The following is an 18,366-nucleotide window of genomic DNA, read 5'->3' as shown; positions in this document are numbered from 1 at the left end:
TACAATTCCCCTCCTCCCTTCTGATTTTATTTTTTTCCTTTTCCTTGTTGTTCACTCTCCACTGCCCTTGCCCCCTGGCTGTTGCTTAACGTCGCAAGCACATTCCTGCCTTAAGACCACTGCCTGGAACATTCTCCCCTTGGGGATCACTCATTTCCTTTCATAAATGCACCTCACCTCTCACTCCCACTGCAGTCCTGCCAGCTTATTCTTTGTCTTTCTCTTTAGGACTTCTCACACCTGCCGTACTCTATGTTTATCTAGTTTACTTCATTTGTTTTTCTCTTTTTTCCTCTCATCCCTCCCACAACTGGAGTATAAACTCTGTGGCAGTGTTCACGCAATCTATTATTGTCCCTGTTTTACAAATAAGGAAACTAAAGTTTAGGGAGGTTGGAGAACTTGCCCAAGGGAGTAAGATAGGTAGAGACTGGTACCCACTCTTGTCTAAGCCAACGCCCATGGTCTTAACTGCAACAGCTCAATTGCGTTTCAATCACAAGCTTAATAAAGACACAAGTAGAGAACTCTCTTAAAGTGGGAACCAAAGCCCAGAAATGCTGAGATGGTCACGAGGCATTCAGAGGCCAGTAAGGAGTCAACCAAAGTGGAGCACACTGGAAAACACTGGAAAATACAACCGGAAGGGGCCCAATTGCATAGAGTCTTAGAGCCCGGAATAAATAAGAGAGTGTGGATTTTATGTAATGTAATAAAATAGATTTCTGAGTAGAAAAGTGAGATAAAGAAGACTTTTAAAGAAAAATTAATGTGGTAGTAAAAATGTCCATACATTCTTTGACATTCCTTCTTTCAAAAGAAGGAGCCTGATTTTCCTTCCCTTAAATGTGGGCTGGATTTAGGGACATGCTTCTAACAAATATGTCAAAAGGACTGATAGGTGATTTCCATGACTGGGTCATAAAGCGCATGGCTGCTTCTATCTTGCTCTCGACCCTCTCCGTGTTTTCTACACGTACATCTGTGTGTTTCCAAGACCTGAACTGGGAATCCTCCTCACCCTACAGTTCCCCATGCAGACTCCTCCATATGTGGAGGCTCCATTCTTCTGTCACCTCCCTTGCTACCCTTGCCTGTCTAGGGCAGTCCAGCACTCTGTTGTTTCTGCCAGCACTCATCATTCCTTTTTACTTGTCTGTCTCCTGCTCTAATGCCACTGGTATAATAATACTTCCTCTGCTCTCTTGACTTTGTCTGCTGGCTTTGACTTCTCATTTCTGACAGATGCCTGGCTCCACAGACTCCTTATCCACCATATGCTCCACCCCTCACTGCTGGGGATGTTTTCTCTTCGTCTTGGTTTATCAGTGCTGCCAATTCATCAGCAGCTTCCAGCTCCACCCAGGGCTTCCCAGACACTGGATGGTCATGGTGTGGCTCCAGTAGACAGGTCTCAGCCTTCTGTTCATTCCATACCTCTCCATTCCCCAATTCAGAAATAGCGCTTTTTGTGGGGGAAGGGACTAATGCATAGATCATCTCCATGGTGACAGTGGACAGTATCTTCTTCATTTTCGAGTTAGAAAATAATACACTTTTTATGTCACAGAGCCTTGACTGGTGGCCACCTCTTCTGGCAGTCTTTCCCTTGATTTAAAAATAAATAATTAAATATCCAGTAGTTGTGCTAAGGACTGAATTGTGTCCCCCCTCTGAAAATTTGTATGTTGAAGCCTTCTCCCCCAGTCTGACTGCATTTAGAGATAGAACCTGTAGGAGGTAATTAAGGTCAAATGCGATCATAAGGGAGGGGCCCTGATAGGATTAGGATTAGTGTCCTTATAAGAGGAGACAGTAGAGCCTCTCCCTCCCCCAATGCAGGCACAGAGAAGAGGTCATGTGAGCACACAGCAAGATGGTGGCCACCAACTAGCCAGGAAGAAGGGCCTCACTGGAAACCGGCCATGCTGGCACCATGATCTCAGACGTCCAGCCTTCAGAGCCATGAGAAAATAAATGTTGGGTGTTTAAGCCCCCCAGTCTACGGTATTTTGTTATGGCAGCCTGAAATGACAAGTTGTAATCCTTGGTAGTAATAAATAATTTTGAGCATTTAGAAAAAGAAACAGCCATATGAGATAAATTTTGGTTCTGTTTTTATTAATTCATAACAGCTCTCATTGTATCATTGCTTTTAGATTAGAACCACATTTTTCCAATCTAAGAGTCAACTTGCTTCCAAAGTCCTCTAGTTTCCAACAGTTACTTATTTCCCAACTTTGCCATAGGGAAAACAGTCTAACAATTATGTAACAATTAAAAAGTGTAACCACTTCTCCTCTTGTCTAATCCACTTTTCATGAAAAGCAATGCCTGAAGGGTGGTCATTTTCCCTACAATGAGCAGGTAATTCCTAATGTTCATTGTACTGGGGAAGAAGAAAAGGCGTGTGTAGGGGGAGAAGTATATGTGTCCTCAATGGCAAGGTCACCAGGAGCCTCAGAAACCTCCCTCATTTCTTCCAAACATCTGATTCAAGCCTCACTAGGTTAACACATATGTCTTCCCTAACAATTTCATCTTCCTTTGAGTTTCTGCATATTTAATTCCCATTCTAATTAACACTCCCTAACTTATGTATTGTTAGTCCATTTTGCATTGCTATAAAGGAATATCTGAGATTGGGTAATTTATAAAGAAAAGAGGTTTATTTTGGCTCACTGTTCTGCAGACTGTGCAATAAGCATGGTGCCAGCATCTGCCTCTGGTGAGGCCTTAGGAAGCTTTCACTTATGTCAGAAGGGGAAGGGGAAACAGGTGTGTCGCATGGTGAGAGAGGGAGCAAGAGAGAGGGGAGGAGGTTCCAGGCTCTTTTTTGTTTGTTTGTTTTCTGAGATGGAGTCTTGCTCTGTTGCCTAGGCTGGAGTACAGTGCTCCGATCTTGGCTCACTGCAACCTCCACCTCCCAGGTTCAAGCAATTCTCATGCCTCAGCCTCCCAAGTAGCTGGGATTACAGGCATGCGCCACCATGCCTGGCTAATTTTTTTGTATTTTTAGTAGAGATGGGGTTTCTCCATGTTGGTCAGGCTGGTCTTGAACTCCCAACCTCAGGTGATTTACCCGCCTCGGCCTTCCAAAGTGCTGGGATTACAGATGTGAGTCACCGTGCCTGGCTTGCCCAGGCTCTTTTTAACAACTAGCTCTCCTGTGAGCGAATAGAGCAAGAACTCACTCATTACTAGAGGACAACACCAACCAATTCATGAGTTGTGCCCTCATGACCCAGACACCTCCCACTAGGCTCCGCCTCTAACATTGAAGGTCACGTTTCAGATTTGGAGGGGACAAACATCCAAAGAATATTATGTGGTTATAGAAACACATCCTGAAGCTATGTGTTCTGTCTCCTTGGCAGGGATTAACCTAGAAAGTCACTCACCAAGTTGGGGTAAAGTGGGTGGAGCAGCAGTGGCAATGCATGAAAAATAACACCCATAAAAAATCCCTATACTGCTCTGTGCTGAGCTCACAGTAGGCAGTTAACAAGCAGCAGCTGAATGGAAGAGGGGCACTTACTCCGTGGGCCTCTCCGGACTGTCATACTCAGGAGGCGGGTCTTGGGCTCCTCCTGCACAGGCTCCTGGGGGTTGCCAAGGTGGGATTTTTCGGACACCATTTCCTTGGGGACAGCAGTTGGTGGCTGGAGGAAGAAGGTCAGAGGTTCAGAGACTCCCAGGACTTTATTTGAGTCTGTTCCTCTCTTGGGAAGATGGGTCACCAGTGAGGGGACAGGCCTTAGTACTATTCACATCTGGATAACCACAGTCTCTGTCACCTGACTCACTGTGGGTACCCACCAGGGAAGAGGTGCCAACCCAGAATTTCTCTAGAAATGCTTTTGTGAAATTATCAAGGCATCCCCAAATAACGTTATTATTTTCACTTTTTCTAGGTAAAATGTGTAGAGCTCTGCAGGAATTTGGAGGAAAGAGAAACAGGAAAATCAGTTTGTTCCCAACTTCAAATAGTTTGCAAACAGCAGCTAAAGTGTCACTGGGTAATTCAGGGGCAAATATTTAGTCCACCCTTTGGGCACCCCCCAAGAATAGCCTCTGGTTCCTTCCCCACACTCTCAGTGAAGGAAAACAAGGAAGCAGAATTTGCAATAACACCTTTGAGGACAGATAGACTAAAGCTTGCCTCCAAACTCAGATTGACTGTGGGACTTTGGGCAAGTTATTTAACTTCCTTGTACACTGCTTTCTTATCTGTAAAAGAAAAATATAATAAAAAGAGCCCATTTGTTGAGATGCTACAATGTTTGAGTCACTGTAGAAAGCACAGAGATTCTGACGTAAATAGATGGCCCGGGGTGGAACTTATTTAAACAAAAAGTCCGCATGTGATTCTGATTCTGGAGTGCAACTACGTTTCTTGCAATGCTCCCAACCTATAAAGTTCCAAGCCTGGCCCATAAATTGCTCAGCATTTGAGAGCTGTTATATTCCCTTCTCCATCCTTGCCCCTTTCTCCTCTTCAGTCTAAGCTCCATGGCAGCCTTGGCACTAGTCACCCACTTGCTCACTGTGCCTGTGACTGTGGAGCTAAAGGCTTGAACCCTTTTCATCTACTGCCTCCACAGCCCCTGGCCCTGGGCTGCACGGCTGCAGACTGACCCCACAGGAAGGGGTTAAAGCTTCGGAGCTGTGTCTGGCTGTGGGTCTCCTCAGTCCCCAGGAGTGGCCAGAGAGCTAGCCCACGTGGCCAGGCAGTACCTCCCCAATCACCTGGACCCTCCCTTGAAAGGCTGAAAGTGACTCCTCTGCCCAGATTGCCCCGAGGAGTGTGCTGAGCAAGGCGGGAGCTAGGAGGGAGGTCTCTTCTGTCTCCCTATGACCTCCTCATCTCTCCTGGCCACCCCTCTCTGCAGCCCCTTCACGTGACTGCTGGCTCAAAATGGCGCTTCTCTCCCCTCCCTTCCCTGCTGGCATCTCGATTGTTCCAAGCAGAGCTCCCATCCACAATAGCTGCTTCCCTGCCTCCCTTCTCAGAGGACAACTTCTTACCAATGACTTACCTTGAAAAGATTTACCCTGCACGGGATGCTCCCAGCCTAGCAGGGGAACTCCTGCGGAGAGGTGGGGGAGGATCTGCCAGCAGGCTCGGGAGAAAGGAGTTGGCTTCTGCCTCAAAGACAGAATTTGGGCTTGGAGTTGGAAAAAGAGGGAGTTTCCCAAGATTTCTAATCGTGTACTGCCATCTACTGCCCATCATAGTCCATGGCCTTCAATGAAGCACTAAAACAGGCTCCTTCCATCTTTTCTAGAGTCCTCTCTCAGGAGATGGGAGAAAACTTACTTAGAGTAAAAATGCTCTAAGTATGGACCCCCGCCTTATTGTGAGGCTCATCTATAAGTCCCTGAATCAGGCTCCTGCACCCTGGACCACCCATCTGCATCCCCGCCTCAGCCTCACAGCCCCCCAGAGCAGGCCAAAAGTTGGTACCAAAAGAAGGAAGGCTGCCCTTGTGGATTCTGTATGGCCCTGGGGATGCAGGCGGGTTGTTGATCAATGACAATACGCAGACACAGTTTCTTGTCACTTCTTACCTGTTTCTTTCTTGGCTGTCTTCGAACCTTTGAGTTCTTATTCTGTCTTCCCATGTCTGCATCCTCATCATTTTCAATGAACTCCTTTGTGAAAATGCAAAAGGGAGAGAATCTTAAGACAGGAAGAGAGGTATGACTTTTAGGTATTAAAATTAAAACCCCCATCTTGACCCTGGGCTTCTATCCAGTAATGCTGAGTGTGAGTGGGGGGACAGTTAACAATCTGCGGCTATCATCATCCACTCTTCTCAACATAGACATGTTTTCGAAAAGTCGTGTCCATATTGGACCATCATACACGAGATGATGTTGGATCTTGCATTGTTCCAGGTCCTCATTCATGCATACAGCATTTGTTGAGCATTTACTATGTTCCATGCTCTTGGGACACAGAATTGAAAGCCACATGCTGTCTGCTCTTAAAAGTTACAAGCTAAGAAAGGCGACTAACAAGTGAATCTGCTAGGACAGACATCACAATCATATTAGGGATTTCACCGGTTAAGTTTTTCTGCTTTCCAGCCTTACCAGCAGGAAAAGGATAATAATGACACATGTTACATCATCACAAATGCTTCAAGTTAAAGGAAATTTTGGCAGATTTTTTTTGAAAAGGAAAACAATCCTTTAACAGCGCAAACTTCATTTCCTCTTTCCACCTTACACTTTCTAATATTTTAGTCATAAAATGTTAGAGCTGAAAGCTCTAAAGTCTACGAGCTCTAAAGTGTTTTAGTCCTAGAGTTTTATAAACTGGGGCACAAGTGCCCCTGGGTGAACAAAAAGTTGCAAGATAAACAGAACCTCTCTGGGGTACACAAAACTTACTAGATTTTTTTTCCCTAAAATTAGGATTTTTTTGTTTTTATACTGAAACAAATTTGGAACACAAAGTATGAATTTTAAGGATATATAATTTCAAAGAAATATCATGCAGGTTTCTGGGCCAGACCTCAATTACTCCTGATTCCCCTTGGCCACTGGAGTTAGGGAAGACATGAACCGCAATAACAGAGGATGGAAGTGAGGTGGAACGAGAGAATAGCCTTGGTTTGGGCCTTTCCTTCGTGTATGTGACCTGATCTCTGACTTGTCCTCTGAGCTGCATCCTCACTCTGGACTCCTTCTTTGGGCCTGACTAATAGGGAGTGTTCTTAGTTCAGGGGATTCACCAACTTAGATTACAAGAAGATAATTATATTGAGGTGTGCAAGCATGGCTTTTAATTCAATTCTAAGTTTTTACTGACTTAGAATGGACTTGTGAGAAACCTACTTAATGTTTTGCTTTTCCGTGATGTTTTCATCCTCTATTCTAACTATCCAGTAGGACTTCAAATAAGATAGAACGTAAGTTCCATGAGGGCACAAGGTTTGTTTACTGCTGTATTCCCAGGGACTACAGGCACAAAACATATTTGGTTATATGAATGAATAAGCAAATATAAATTTATGTGGGTTTGTTGGTACTTGATCTTGCTTAAAGTTTTTTTTTTTTTTTTTAAGATGGAGTCTTATTCTGTCGCCCAGGCTGGAGTGCAGTGGCATGATCTCGGCTCACCGCAACCTCCGCCTCCCAGGTCAAAGTGATTCTCCTGCCTCAGCCTCCCAAGTAGCTGGGATTACAGGCATGCCTCACCACGCCTGACTAATTTTGTATTTTTAGTAGAGATGGGGTTTCTCCATGTTGGTCAGGCTGGTCTCGAACTCCCAACCTCAGGTGTTCCACCTGCCTCGGCCTCCCAAAGTGCTGGGATTACAGGTGTGAGCCACCGTGCCCAGCCATCTTGCTTAAAGTTAATCTGCATGGTTTTATAATGAGTTTCCTCAGGCTTTTTGGAGGACTGCGTTGGACAGCACATATCATCTCCATTTCTGTCTTTGTTGTCTCAAGCCAGTGAGCCCTTGAAACGAGAGAGAAGTAAGGATTGAGAGGAATACTCTCTCTTTTGTTGGATGGTCTGCAGTCTCCAAATTAGACAGCCTCCCTTCTCTGGTGTGGGCAGTGCTTTAATGAGTTTTTACATACAATGAGTCAGAAATTGCAGGACTCCACAGACAGAGGCTTGTATTAGCAGGTGTCTACAATTGTTACCTTCATTCTGAATGTCTTTAGAAATCAGCGTGCTTCAGGCAGAGCTAGGCCCAATAATAGGTAGTAACTTTGAGCTGCTGTGTGTCAGAGTTCATAGAACGGTGACAAAACAGCTTCGGAGCATTCAGGTAGAGGTAAGACCTTGGAATGTCAGCAGGACTGCATTTCCTTCAACATCCACCTCCGCTTCTCCACCACGTATCTGATATAGCACCCTCAGGGTGCATTTAGTAGGTGTGTGTTAAATTAAACTAAATGTGGCTTGAGGATACCTCTGTACTTTGAGTTCTTACATAACAAACTGCAATCTTAGTAAACTAAATGAAAGCCTAATTTAGAAGTATGCTTCTGTAGCAGGTAGCTGAGTCTCAGCCAATCACAGCAGCTGAGCGTCAATCAATCACAGGTGGCCTACTGATCAGACTGTGTTTAAATAAGGCAACACTGAGCTGTAACTAATCAAGCTGTTTCTGTACTCCACTTCCATCTTCAGTCCATAGATGCTGTCTGCCCACAGAGCAGAGCAGAGTTCTCTGAATCTCTTCAGGTTCTGAGGGCTGCCCAATTCACAAATCGTTCTTTGTACAATTAGACTCTGTTGAATCTAATTCATGTAAAGCTTTTCTTTTAACGTGCAATAGATGCTGGTTGGCCTAACTTCCTCATTCACAAACACGTGTAACATAAGCATGCACACACAAACACATCCCTAGAGGACATCAAAGTGGCCACTTACCTCTGTAATTATTTTTACTTTTTCTTCCCTGGGATTCATTTTGGCTGGGATGGGTCCCTGACAAAGAACAATGAAGAAGTCAGGCATTTTGAAATCAATGAAATATTGCTTCTCTTACTATGGATCTATAAGAGGCTGGCCATGATGGTAAGTGAAGTGTTTGAGCCGGGTAGACTTTCCACTCACCAGGAACCCTGGCAGACCCCAGGATTGGTGGAGATAAGTGCCAGAGGAAAGGAGGGATGCCAGGTCTCCTTGTCCCTGGGAGCCTGCCTTTACTGTGCGCATAGAGTTGGATGGCAATGGTTGGAATCCAGCTCCAGAAGGACCATTTTACAGCTCCTCTCCGCTACTACCCCTCTGCACTCTCTGCCCTTGACCTTGGCCCTTATTTCACTAAGTAAAAAGACAAGACCAGAGAGGGCTTCTACATCCCCTTCCCCTCCCACCACATTGAGCCACCGCCACCTGCTCTGCTTCCACTTGCTACTATGAACCCCCATGTTCCCATGGGGCCCCTCCTTCAACAGTGCACTAGGCCCCATCATTCCTCCTCCTCCAGGCCCTTGATCCTGACAATTCTTCACTTTCATCTGGATTTTCTTCCTGCTCTATTGGCTCATTCCTACCAGTGGAAAAAATGCTGTAATTTTTTCCTTTTTAAAAAAAGGCCCCCGCCCCCCACCCTTTTTCTTTTGAGACAAAGTCTCACTCTGTCGCCTAGGCTGGAGTACAGTGGCACGATCTCGGCTCACTGCAACCTCCGCCTTCCAGGTTCAAGTGATTCTTCTGCATCAGCCTCCTAAGTAGCTGGGATTACAGGCGCATGCCACCACGCCCAGCTAATTTTTGTGTTTTTAGTAGAGACAGGGTTTCACCATGTTGGTCAAGTGGGTCTCGAACTCCTGACCTTGTGATCTGCCTGCCTGGGCCTCACAAAGGGCTGGGATTACAGGCGTGAGCCACCGTGCCCGGCCAAAAAAAGCCCTCTCTTAACTTTACTTCTCTTTCTAGCGTTGCTCAATTTTTCAACAATTATAGAAAAATCCCTCAAAACATTCCCTCTCTTTCCAGTTTGTTTTTTTATTTTTGGGGTCTAGCATGCTCTGCAACTGCTCTTGCCAATGATTCATCTCCAGTGACCCCTGCGTTGCCATGTCCAGTGATCAATTCTTGGCCCTTATCTTACTTGACTTGGTCAGAGGCATTTAAAACATTTTCTAAGTTTTTAATTTTTGTGGGTACATAGTAGGTGTATATATTTATGGGGTACATGAGATATTTTGGTATAGGCATGCAAAGCTTAATAATCACATCACAGAAAATTGGGTGTCTATCCCCTCAATCATTTATCCTTTGTGTTAGAAACAATCCATTTATACTCTTTTAGTTATTTTTAAATGTACAATTAAATTATTATTAACTATAGTCCTTTCATTGTGTTATCAAATACTAGGTCTTATTCATTCTTTCTATTTTTCTTTTGTATCCATTAAACAACGTCCCCCGACCCCTGACTACATTTCCCAGCCTCTGGTAACCATTCTTCTCTTCTCTATCTCCATGAGTTCAATTATTTTGATTTTTAGATCCCACACATAAGTGAGAACATGCCATGTTTGTCATTTGCATGTTCTCACTTACTTGTGGGTAAAATAAGCTAGGCATGGAAGGGTCAGAAACATTTAGTGATGAAAGTGACCCATCCCTTTCTTTTGAGATACTTTCTTCAGTTGGCTCCTGGAACAAGTTCTTTCTTGGTTTTCCTTTTACCCACTGACTCTTCCTTCTCAAACTCCTTTGCTGGTTTCTCCCCATCTCTCAGACCACCAAAGATAGGAATGCTGTGGGGCTTAGCTCTGCCTGTTTTCATTCCTCTGGCCATCTCATCATGTCTCTTGGTTTTAAATACCATCTGCATGCTGATACTTCCCAAATTTACATCCTGGGTCCAGACATCTCCCCAGAACTCCAGACTCAAGTATCTGCTTGATGGACACCTTCACTTGGCTTTACATACCTCAAATAAAGTTCTTTGCTTTTACTCCTGAGCCTGCTTTGTACTGCAGTTTTCCTGTTGTAGTAAACAGAAATCCATTTTGCTCAGGCCAGAAACCTTGCAGTTGTTCTTAACTCCTTTCTCAGTCTCACATGACACACCACACTGAATCCATCAGAAATCCTGCCAGTTTTGGCTTCAAATTATTTTCGGGATCTAATCACTTCTAAACATTTCCACTGTTATCGCCATGGTCAAACACCATCTTCTCTCTTGAAATCTACTGCAAGAAACTCCTAATTTCTCAGCTTGCCACATTGCTGGGCTACCATATTCTCTGCATTGAAGCCAGTGCAAATTGATGAAAATTTGAGTGACATAATCACATTGCTTCACTCAAAATCCTCCAATGATTTCCCTTTGTCAACAGAGTAAAACCCAAAGTTTTTTCCAAGGCCTACAAGCCCTGTGTGATTTGCACTTGAATCCTGTTGCCTCAGGACCTTTGCAGCTGCGGTTCCTGCTACCTAGTTCTCCTTTTTCCCAAGATATCTGCATGGCTCTTGCTGTTTCACTTTCTTCAGGTCTCTGCTGAGATTTTATTATCAGAGAGCTCTTCTTTGACCATTCGTAATACAATGATCTCCTCCCAACACCCTCCTGGAATTCCCTAATTACCTTACAATGATTTTTTCACAGTACTTATTACCACTCAACATACGTACTTACTTGTTAATGTCAGCCCATATCCATTAGAATATAGCTGCAAGAGTTCAGAAACATTATTTTGTTTATTGTTTACCCCCAGAGACTAGGATTATGGGACATCATGGACATTCAATATATACTTGTTGAATGAATGATTAAGTCACTGACTTATTGGCTGTGGTTCCATAGCCACATTCTGGGACTATTTAAAGCTCCACTGTTTCTTCTAGGCTGCTGTGAGGATTAAATGAGAAAACACATGGAGAAACAACAGGCATATGGCTGACAAATCATAAGCCCTCTTTCTAATATCCTTGGAACCCAAATCTTAACTGGGACTTGGTCAGGTCATTTAAGCAGCTCATCTGAGCTCAAGGTTTCACTGACCCTACAGGGGAATTAGCATGTTAAAGGGAAATAAAGCATCTGAAATTCTATTGTCTTCTCTACAAACCTTATCACAGGGTACAAAAAATAGAGGAAGGAAAATGTAAAAGCAGCTAAGAAAATAGAGAGGCAAGAAGATAACCTAGAGTGAATGAGGGGGCAGATAATAAAGATGAAATGCAAAAGTACATGAGAGCTCTCTAATAAACAACTCTGGTCATTGCAAACTGAAAAAAAAAAACCTGTGAAACATTTTAGTAACTAAAAAAAGTTCTCTATAAGTTAAAAAATGCTTTATATGAAAGAAAAAAATAGAAGTAGAAAATGAAAAATGTAATGGGATTTTCTTTTTTCCTCATTCTTTCCTGATCATTTCCTTTAAATGAGTTTCTAAGGAAATCAAATGACACCAAAATTTATTTTTTATATGAACACTGTTGCTAAGAAAAGATAAATCAATACTGCCTGGTTTTAATATGCAGTTTGCCATCATCTTATGCATAGGTACTTGTTAATATATTCCTACTGGCAACATCAAAATAGCTATGATTTACTGCACACTTATTTTGTGCTAACTCTAGACATGTTCTCTTCAGTCCTCCCAATAACATGTCTGGCTTAGTAGTATCTGCCCCAATTTGCGTATGAGTAAACTGAGGCTCTGACAATTTACATGATTTTTCCAAAGTTATAATTATTAAATGTCACATTCAGAACTTGATCCCAAGACTCTGTGATTCCAAGTCCTCCCTCACTCCACTCTACCCCTCCATCTCACCATTTATTCTTGCTTTTGCAATGGCATCAATAATTATTCTGTGCTTTCCAGAATAGTGGGCTATTCTGGAAATATTTACAGTTGAAAGCTGTGAAGCATTGCACTGGTGAGAAAAGGCTTAGGCTACATTAAGCCAATGATTTATTTTACTCAGTGCAGAAAACCAGACATATTTTTTCAAGGAAAGTACTGACACCTTCATCTGAATAAATGGACTATTCCTAAGAGTCATCAGTGGGTCAGAGCCATACCTGGAGGTTGAGATACAATGCATCTCAACTCCATATTGGTTGCTTAAAAAATCATACAATATATATGCCCTACTCCAGGATGGCAAAAACGGGTTTATAGGAAGAGTGGTCCACATATTTCTTTGCCAAGGAATATGTGGACCTGAGTTCCAACTTCAGCTTTATTTATTAGCTGTGTGATCTTGGAACAATGCCCTCCCTTCTCTGAGACACATTTTTTTTTTTTTTGTCTGCAACATTGCAATCATACTTCCTACCTTGAAGGATGATTAATTTATAAGGGCTAAATGATGAAATGTGTGTAGTAAAATGCCTAGCACAGACTGGGCTCTCAATTTTGGTAGGTTTTGTTACTAAGAAAAAGTGATTGTGGGGAGGGAAAGTGGAAAAAAGGAATGAGGAGGGAAAAGAGCTTGGGGGATAGAAGAGGAGTCATGAGAAAGACCTTAGGTGATGTTCAAGCCCACCCACCTTCAGCTCCAATCTTCAACCCCCAGCTACCATAACTCATGTTTCATGTCTCCCTCCCTTCAGCCAGGCCCAGGGCAGTTGCCTTGCTGTTTCCATTTATGGTGCTTCTGAAACCTCCTGCACTTCTACCCATGAGTATTTTCTTCCTCACACCCTGAGAACATTTTTCTGTTCCATCCTGGAGCTTGGACACCTGGGGAGGTGCCACATACATTGTTTTGGAATACATTATCTTATTCTACAAGTTATTCCAGCTGCAGTTTCCCTTAGCATAAGGTTAGTGACCAATAGCTTTATAGAATCATTTAATCAGCTCGATATAATATACACTGGCCTTGAAGAGTACACATGAGTACCATATTTGAGCTGTGTTATGTGATATATGACCAGTGCATTTACATGATGTGCTAAGTACTGGAAGCCCCTCCCTGGATGTCATCCCACTGTCCTCTCAGTGTTTTTATAAATCTCTTATGGCACTTAGCTCATTGTACTCTTATCATGTGTTTATAGGTCTGTTTTCCCAGCAAACTCTGAGCTTCTGACCTAGTCTAATTTATGTTTGCACACTCTAAACTTAAGTTCATTGCCTGGTGCATTGTTGATGCTCCATAAATGTTTGAATGAATGACTCTATAAGTGAGCTCTAGGAGATATATATATATATATAGAGAGAGAGAGAGAGAGAGATTTCATGTTGGTGCTGAATTTATTTGCAGAAAAGGTTATATGAAAATGCAATAGCAAACATATTTCTTATTTGACTTTATTAGCTTTTCATAGCACCTCTTTGCAATGAAGGGAAACAAACAATCAGCTTAAGTTGTAGCCAGTACATTTTCTTGAAGTCTTTGGAAAGCACAGCAACTCTTAGCACTGTGGTTAGTAGCCCTTTCTCTGTCTCATACCAAGAAAAGTGTATTTTGCAGTAACTAGTGCTTCTCCCCTTAAGCCAGTTTGAACTAAAAGGCCCATAAATGCAACACGCAGCTAATGTTTCACAGAGCTTTGGTCAGAGAGCATTTTCACTCAGGACTTGTGATGAACTGGACTTACATTTCCTGCAAACCAGATACCAGATAGCAGCTCAAATCAAAGCTGCCAAGTAATGGTCTATGTTCCCATTTCAGAAAGTAAAAACAGAAATAACGATGAGAGCCCCTAAATTTACAATTCATTAAATCCAGTCTCACGGTATCCCGGAGAGGCTGAACTTCAAGCCGGGTAACTGAAAACAGGAAATCACTGTTGCAGCCCAAAGTCCGGTTAGGGACTGATTTACCTTAAGAAACTTTACAAAAGGCACTTTGCAGATTCTGCATTCTAGGATGGAAGTGGAGAGAGACGGTGCTGTTGAATCTTTTAAAAGGGTCCGGAGGGAAAGGCTGAGTGTTGGAGATGCCCCTGGGCTCCTCCCTGGGAAGCTGCAGCCATGTCTTGGAGCAAAAACACCAGCTTAGCAACCCGTTCCTAAGGAAGGTCACTCGGTGGCTTTTTTTTTTTTTCCTTTAAAGTGACAGGCTACTTCCAGTAGTGGAGTACAAGCATGCTGGGTAAGCAGAGACGCACAGCCTGCAGGAGAAGGACGGAGAGAAATCAACATGAGCAGCACTGGAAATTAGGTCAAGCCTTAAGAGCTGCCCCTCCCTCATGTCATCCGGCCGTCTTGCATTTCCAATGAAGAACAGGCTCAGAGGTGGGGGGATTTAGAATCTTAAAATGTCGTCATTACATGGTGAAGCTGTCTAACGTGGCAGCAGCAAAAGCTCTGTGGAGGTGCTGCAGAGTACCAACAAATGTTGCACTTGAGTGTTTTTCAGCTAAAAGTGGAAGGTTGAATGCACAAGTTTAATCTTTGCCTATTCTCTGAATCCCACTGCAATTCCTGAAAACGGATATAAATGTTATGGCTCAAAAAAGTTGGAAAAAAAAAAAAAAGAGGGAGAGGTAGGAGGCAAAGTAGCTGTAAGAGTAATAGAACGTATGGAGCCAAGGAAACACACTCCAATAGACTAGTGTGTATGTGCACATGTGTTTGTGTGTATTTGTGTCTGTGTGTATGGTGTGTGTATGTTTGTGTGTATGTGTATTGACTGTATCTTCTTATTTTCTGTATTCTTGATGATCTGGCATTTGGAGCCTTGATCCTGGAGAAACTGATTCTCCTATGTTAGCTAATTCCTAGAGATAGCAAATGATTCCCCTGAAATATGCAAAGTCTCCTTTGATATACAAGCCAACCAATCCAGAGCCCACACAACCAACCATCTCCATTATCAAACTCTCACACACTAAGCCAATATTCCTCCTGTCCTAAGTCACCCCAGGTCCAGATACCAGACCACTATAGCCCAGAGAACACCACGATTATTCAAGCTATCCACTCCTAAATTTATGCAGCACCCTACCCTGCTTCACCTATTCCTTCCTGGGAAAACCCTAGTAAAGGCTCTGTGCTGTACTCTGCTGTCTCCATTCTGCCTTCTGACCAACATTGGTTCTTCCCTATGTGGTCCTGTGTGGCATGCCATGTTCTATGATTTGAATGTGTCTTCCCAAAAGCATGTATTGGAAACTTAATCCCTAACACAATGGTGTTGGGAGGTGGCACCTAATGAGAGGCAATTAGGCTGTAGGGCTCTGCCCTCATAAATGCGTTAATGCCATTATTGCAGGAGTGGATTCCTTATAAAAGAATGAATTTGGCCTCGTTTTCTCTCTTTCTTTCTTGCTCTCATGTTCTCTTGCCTTGCACCATAGGATGGTGCAGCAAGAAGACCCTTGCAGGATGCCAGCCCCTTGATCTTGGACTTCCCAGCCACCAGAACTGTGAAAAATAAATTTCTGTTCATTATAAATTGCCCAGTCTGTGTATTCTGTTACAACAACAGAAAACGAACCAAGACACCATGCTTCTTGTTTCTAGGGATCTGTTAAGTATAAACTTCTTCTTTTGTGCCAATCATGTTTGTGTCTGTGTGTCTTACCATACCTAATTAAAACAAATCCAGAGTACATTTTTTGACACAGCCTGCATGCATGTGTATGTGTCAGTGTATTTGTGTTTGTGTCTCTGTATGTGTATGTATGTGTGTGTGTGTCTGTGTATAATGGGGTGTGCACGCAGGCATGAATATGAGGAAATGAGCTGATTTACTGTGCCAGGATTTGGGGCAGCAGTGTTATAGCTGAATTGTGTTCTCTCTCATCCCCAAAGATGCTGAAGTCCTAACCTCAGTATCTCAGAATGGGACCTTATTTGGAGATAGGGTATTTACAGAGGTAATCACATTAAAATGAAGTCATTAGAGTGAGATCTAATCCAAGATGATTGCGTCCTTACAAAAGGGGAAATTTGGATTCAGAGACAGACAAAATAGAAGAAAGGCAACGTGAAGACATGGGGAGAGCACCATCTCCAAGCCAGGGAACACTCAAGGCTATCAGCAGCCAGGAGAGAGGCCTGGAACAGACTGTCTCTTGAAGCTTCACAAAGAATCAACCCTGCCACACCTTGATTTCAAATTTCTGGTCTCCTGAATTGTGAGAAAATTTCTGCTGTTTAAGCCACTCAGTGTGTGGTACTTTGTTACAACAGCACCAGGAAACTAATACAACCATAGACTAAGGAAGGTGGGGAGAGATATGGGGCTAAAAATGCAGGAAGATTTGAAAGTCTGTATATTAAGGGATTGATCCTCAGGATCCTTTTTCTTGGCAGCCTGAAAAATGCCCATTCCTCAGGCATAATTTCTGTCCTCCACATCTGCCTCATCTGCTGCTGCCCAAAGGAGACTGGGGGTTTCTTTTCTAGGGAAGTTAAACCAGAGACTCTCTGGTCTCAAGTTCCCAGGTACTGCAGCAAGTGAGTGTGTCTCAGGACTGAAAACTGTATATGAAATGAAGATGTTGCAGGGCCCTTTCTGAACCTTTCTCAAGAACTCAGACAATCAAGAACATGCCATTGGCTCCCCCATCCTACCTCTACCTGCACAAAACTGGAGAAAGTAGAAAATTATTTTCTGGAAAAACTGAATGATTATAAAGCACAGACCCTACATACTGACATTTCTGGATCCTCCAATGACAAAGCTAGCATATTGCCCTTACAGAAAAGCATTACAAAAAACATTAAAGGATCTCAGGCTAAGAAATTTAATGCTTGTAGTTATAAAAAGAGAGAACCATGAAAATGGAAAAGTATAATTTACCAAAGGAGTAATACAAGAACAACTGTATGAAAGAATGTATTTTCCAATTGAAGGGGACAATCTACTATCTCATGCTGGTAAAAGAAGACAATAAGAAAACTTGTCTGTCTTGGCTTGTATTCTGCATGTGGTGAGAAAAATATGAAGAATTTACATCCATTGGTTTGCACTATGCAGTTTGTCTTATTTATGCTCCTTATATATTTTAGGAGGCCCCTAAGTGACAACTTTTAAAAAGTGGCCTCTGTCTACTGTATCCCCGTGGGGTGCCAGGCAGAAGTTATTACAAAACTTTTCTGGAGGAACACACCTTCAATTGGACAATTCAGGATGTCCACAAATAAACACAGGAAGATGAGCTCACAACCCAAAATTAGACAACAGAAGAGAAACACTCAAGAGTCCACAGACAAACCAGAGGACACTATTAGATACTCAAGAGTTTCTTGCAATACAGTAATCAGATGGAGACTGGAAAAATAACAATGACCAAATATTCAAGAAGATACAAGGAGGATTTGAAAATATGAAAGAAGAGTGAGACACTATCAAAAAGATCAGACAAATTCAAAAAGTAACCAGATAGAACTTTTAGAAATAAATAATACAGTCACAAATTTAGATGAAAGTCAAAGAATGTGCTAAACTGTAGATGAGAGAGCTGAAGAGATGCAAAAGATAGGTTTAAAAAGTTGAAATGTGGCACAGAGATATTGAAAATAGGAAAGAGTATGTAAAAGATACAGGGAGAAATTGATGAGGTCCACCATATCCAGTACAGTATCAGGAGAGGAGAGAGAAAGAAGTTGAATGCTCTGTCTTACAACTGAGGGATCTCGGTCAACTTTCTTAACCTTTCTAGGTTTCAGTTTCCTTCTCTGTAGGAAACTGAGGTTTAATAATAGTAACTATTCCAGAGAGAGTTGTTAGGAAATTTGTTAAGTTAATAATTGTGAAGCGCTTAGGACAGTCCTGGCACATAGTAAATGTTGCAAGGTTTATTAAGTGAAGAAAAGTATGAATGTTTACCGTAAGAGATTATCTACTTGAAATGGTCAGCTGCCATGAGAGGAAGGACTTATTCACCACTCTTTTGCTAATTAACCGTCTGATTATCACCTCCCTGATCTTTTAAAAGTCTCATGGTCTGCCAACTGAGC

General features: G+C 42.7%; 1 protein-coding gene across 12 annotated transcripts in view; it reads right to left on the bottom strand.

The window, feature by feature from the left end:
* Window positions 1-14,605, bottom strand: part of CC2D2A (coiled-coil and C2 domain containing 2A) — a 134,631-nt gene extending 120,026 nt beyond the window's left edge. For 6 of the 12 annotated variants that reach the window (XM_063705211.1, XM_055385687.2, XM_063705212.1 and 3 more), the window contains exons 1-4: window positions 14,278-14,460; window positions 8,402-8,458; window positions 5,572-5,655; window positions 3,539-3,662 (exon numbers count right to left, since the gene is read on the bottom strand). In XM_063705211.1, the coding sequence (XP_063561281.1) occupies window positions 3,539-3,662; window positions 5,572-5,655; window positions 8,402-8,440 (247 nt within the window). In that variant the 5' untranslated portion in view covers window positions 8,441-8,458; window positions 14,278-14,460. Of the gene's footprint in view, window positions 1-3,538; window positions 3,663-5,039; window positions 5,150-5,571; window positions 5,656-8,401; window positions 8,459-14,277 lie in introns of those variants that run through there. The other 6 variants (XM_019025284.4, XM_055385686.2, XM_055385690.2 and 3 more) reach the window with 3 other exon arrangements.
* Window positions 14,606-18,366: the final 3,761 nt, after the last annotated feature.

Source organism: Gorilla gorilla, chromosome 3, assembly GCF_029281585.2.
Source record: "Gorilla gorilla gorilla isolate KB3781 chromosome 3, NHGRI_mGorGor1-v2.1_pri, whole genome shotgun sequence".
Lineage (NCBI taxonomy): Eukaryota > Metazoa > Chordata > Mammalia > Primates > Hominidae > Gorilla > Gorilla gorilla.
Note: the sequence above shows the minus strand (reverse complement) of the source record. Positions and strands in the feature narration are given on the sequence as shown.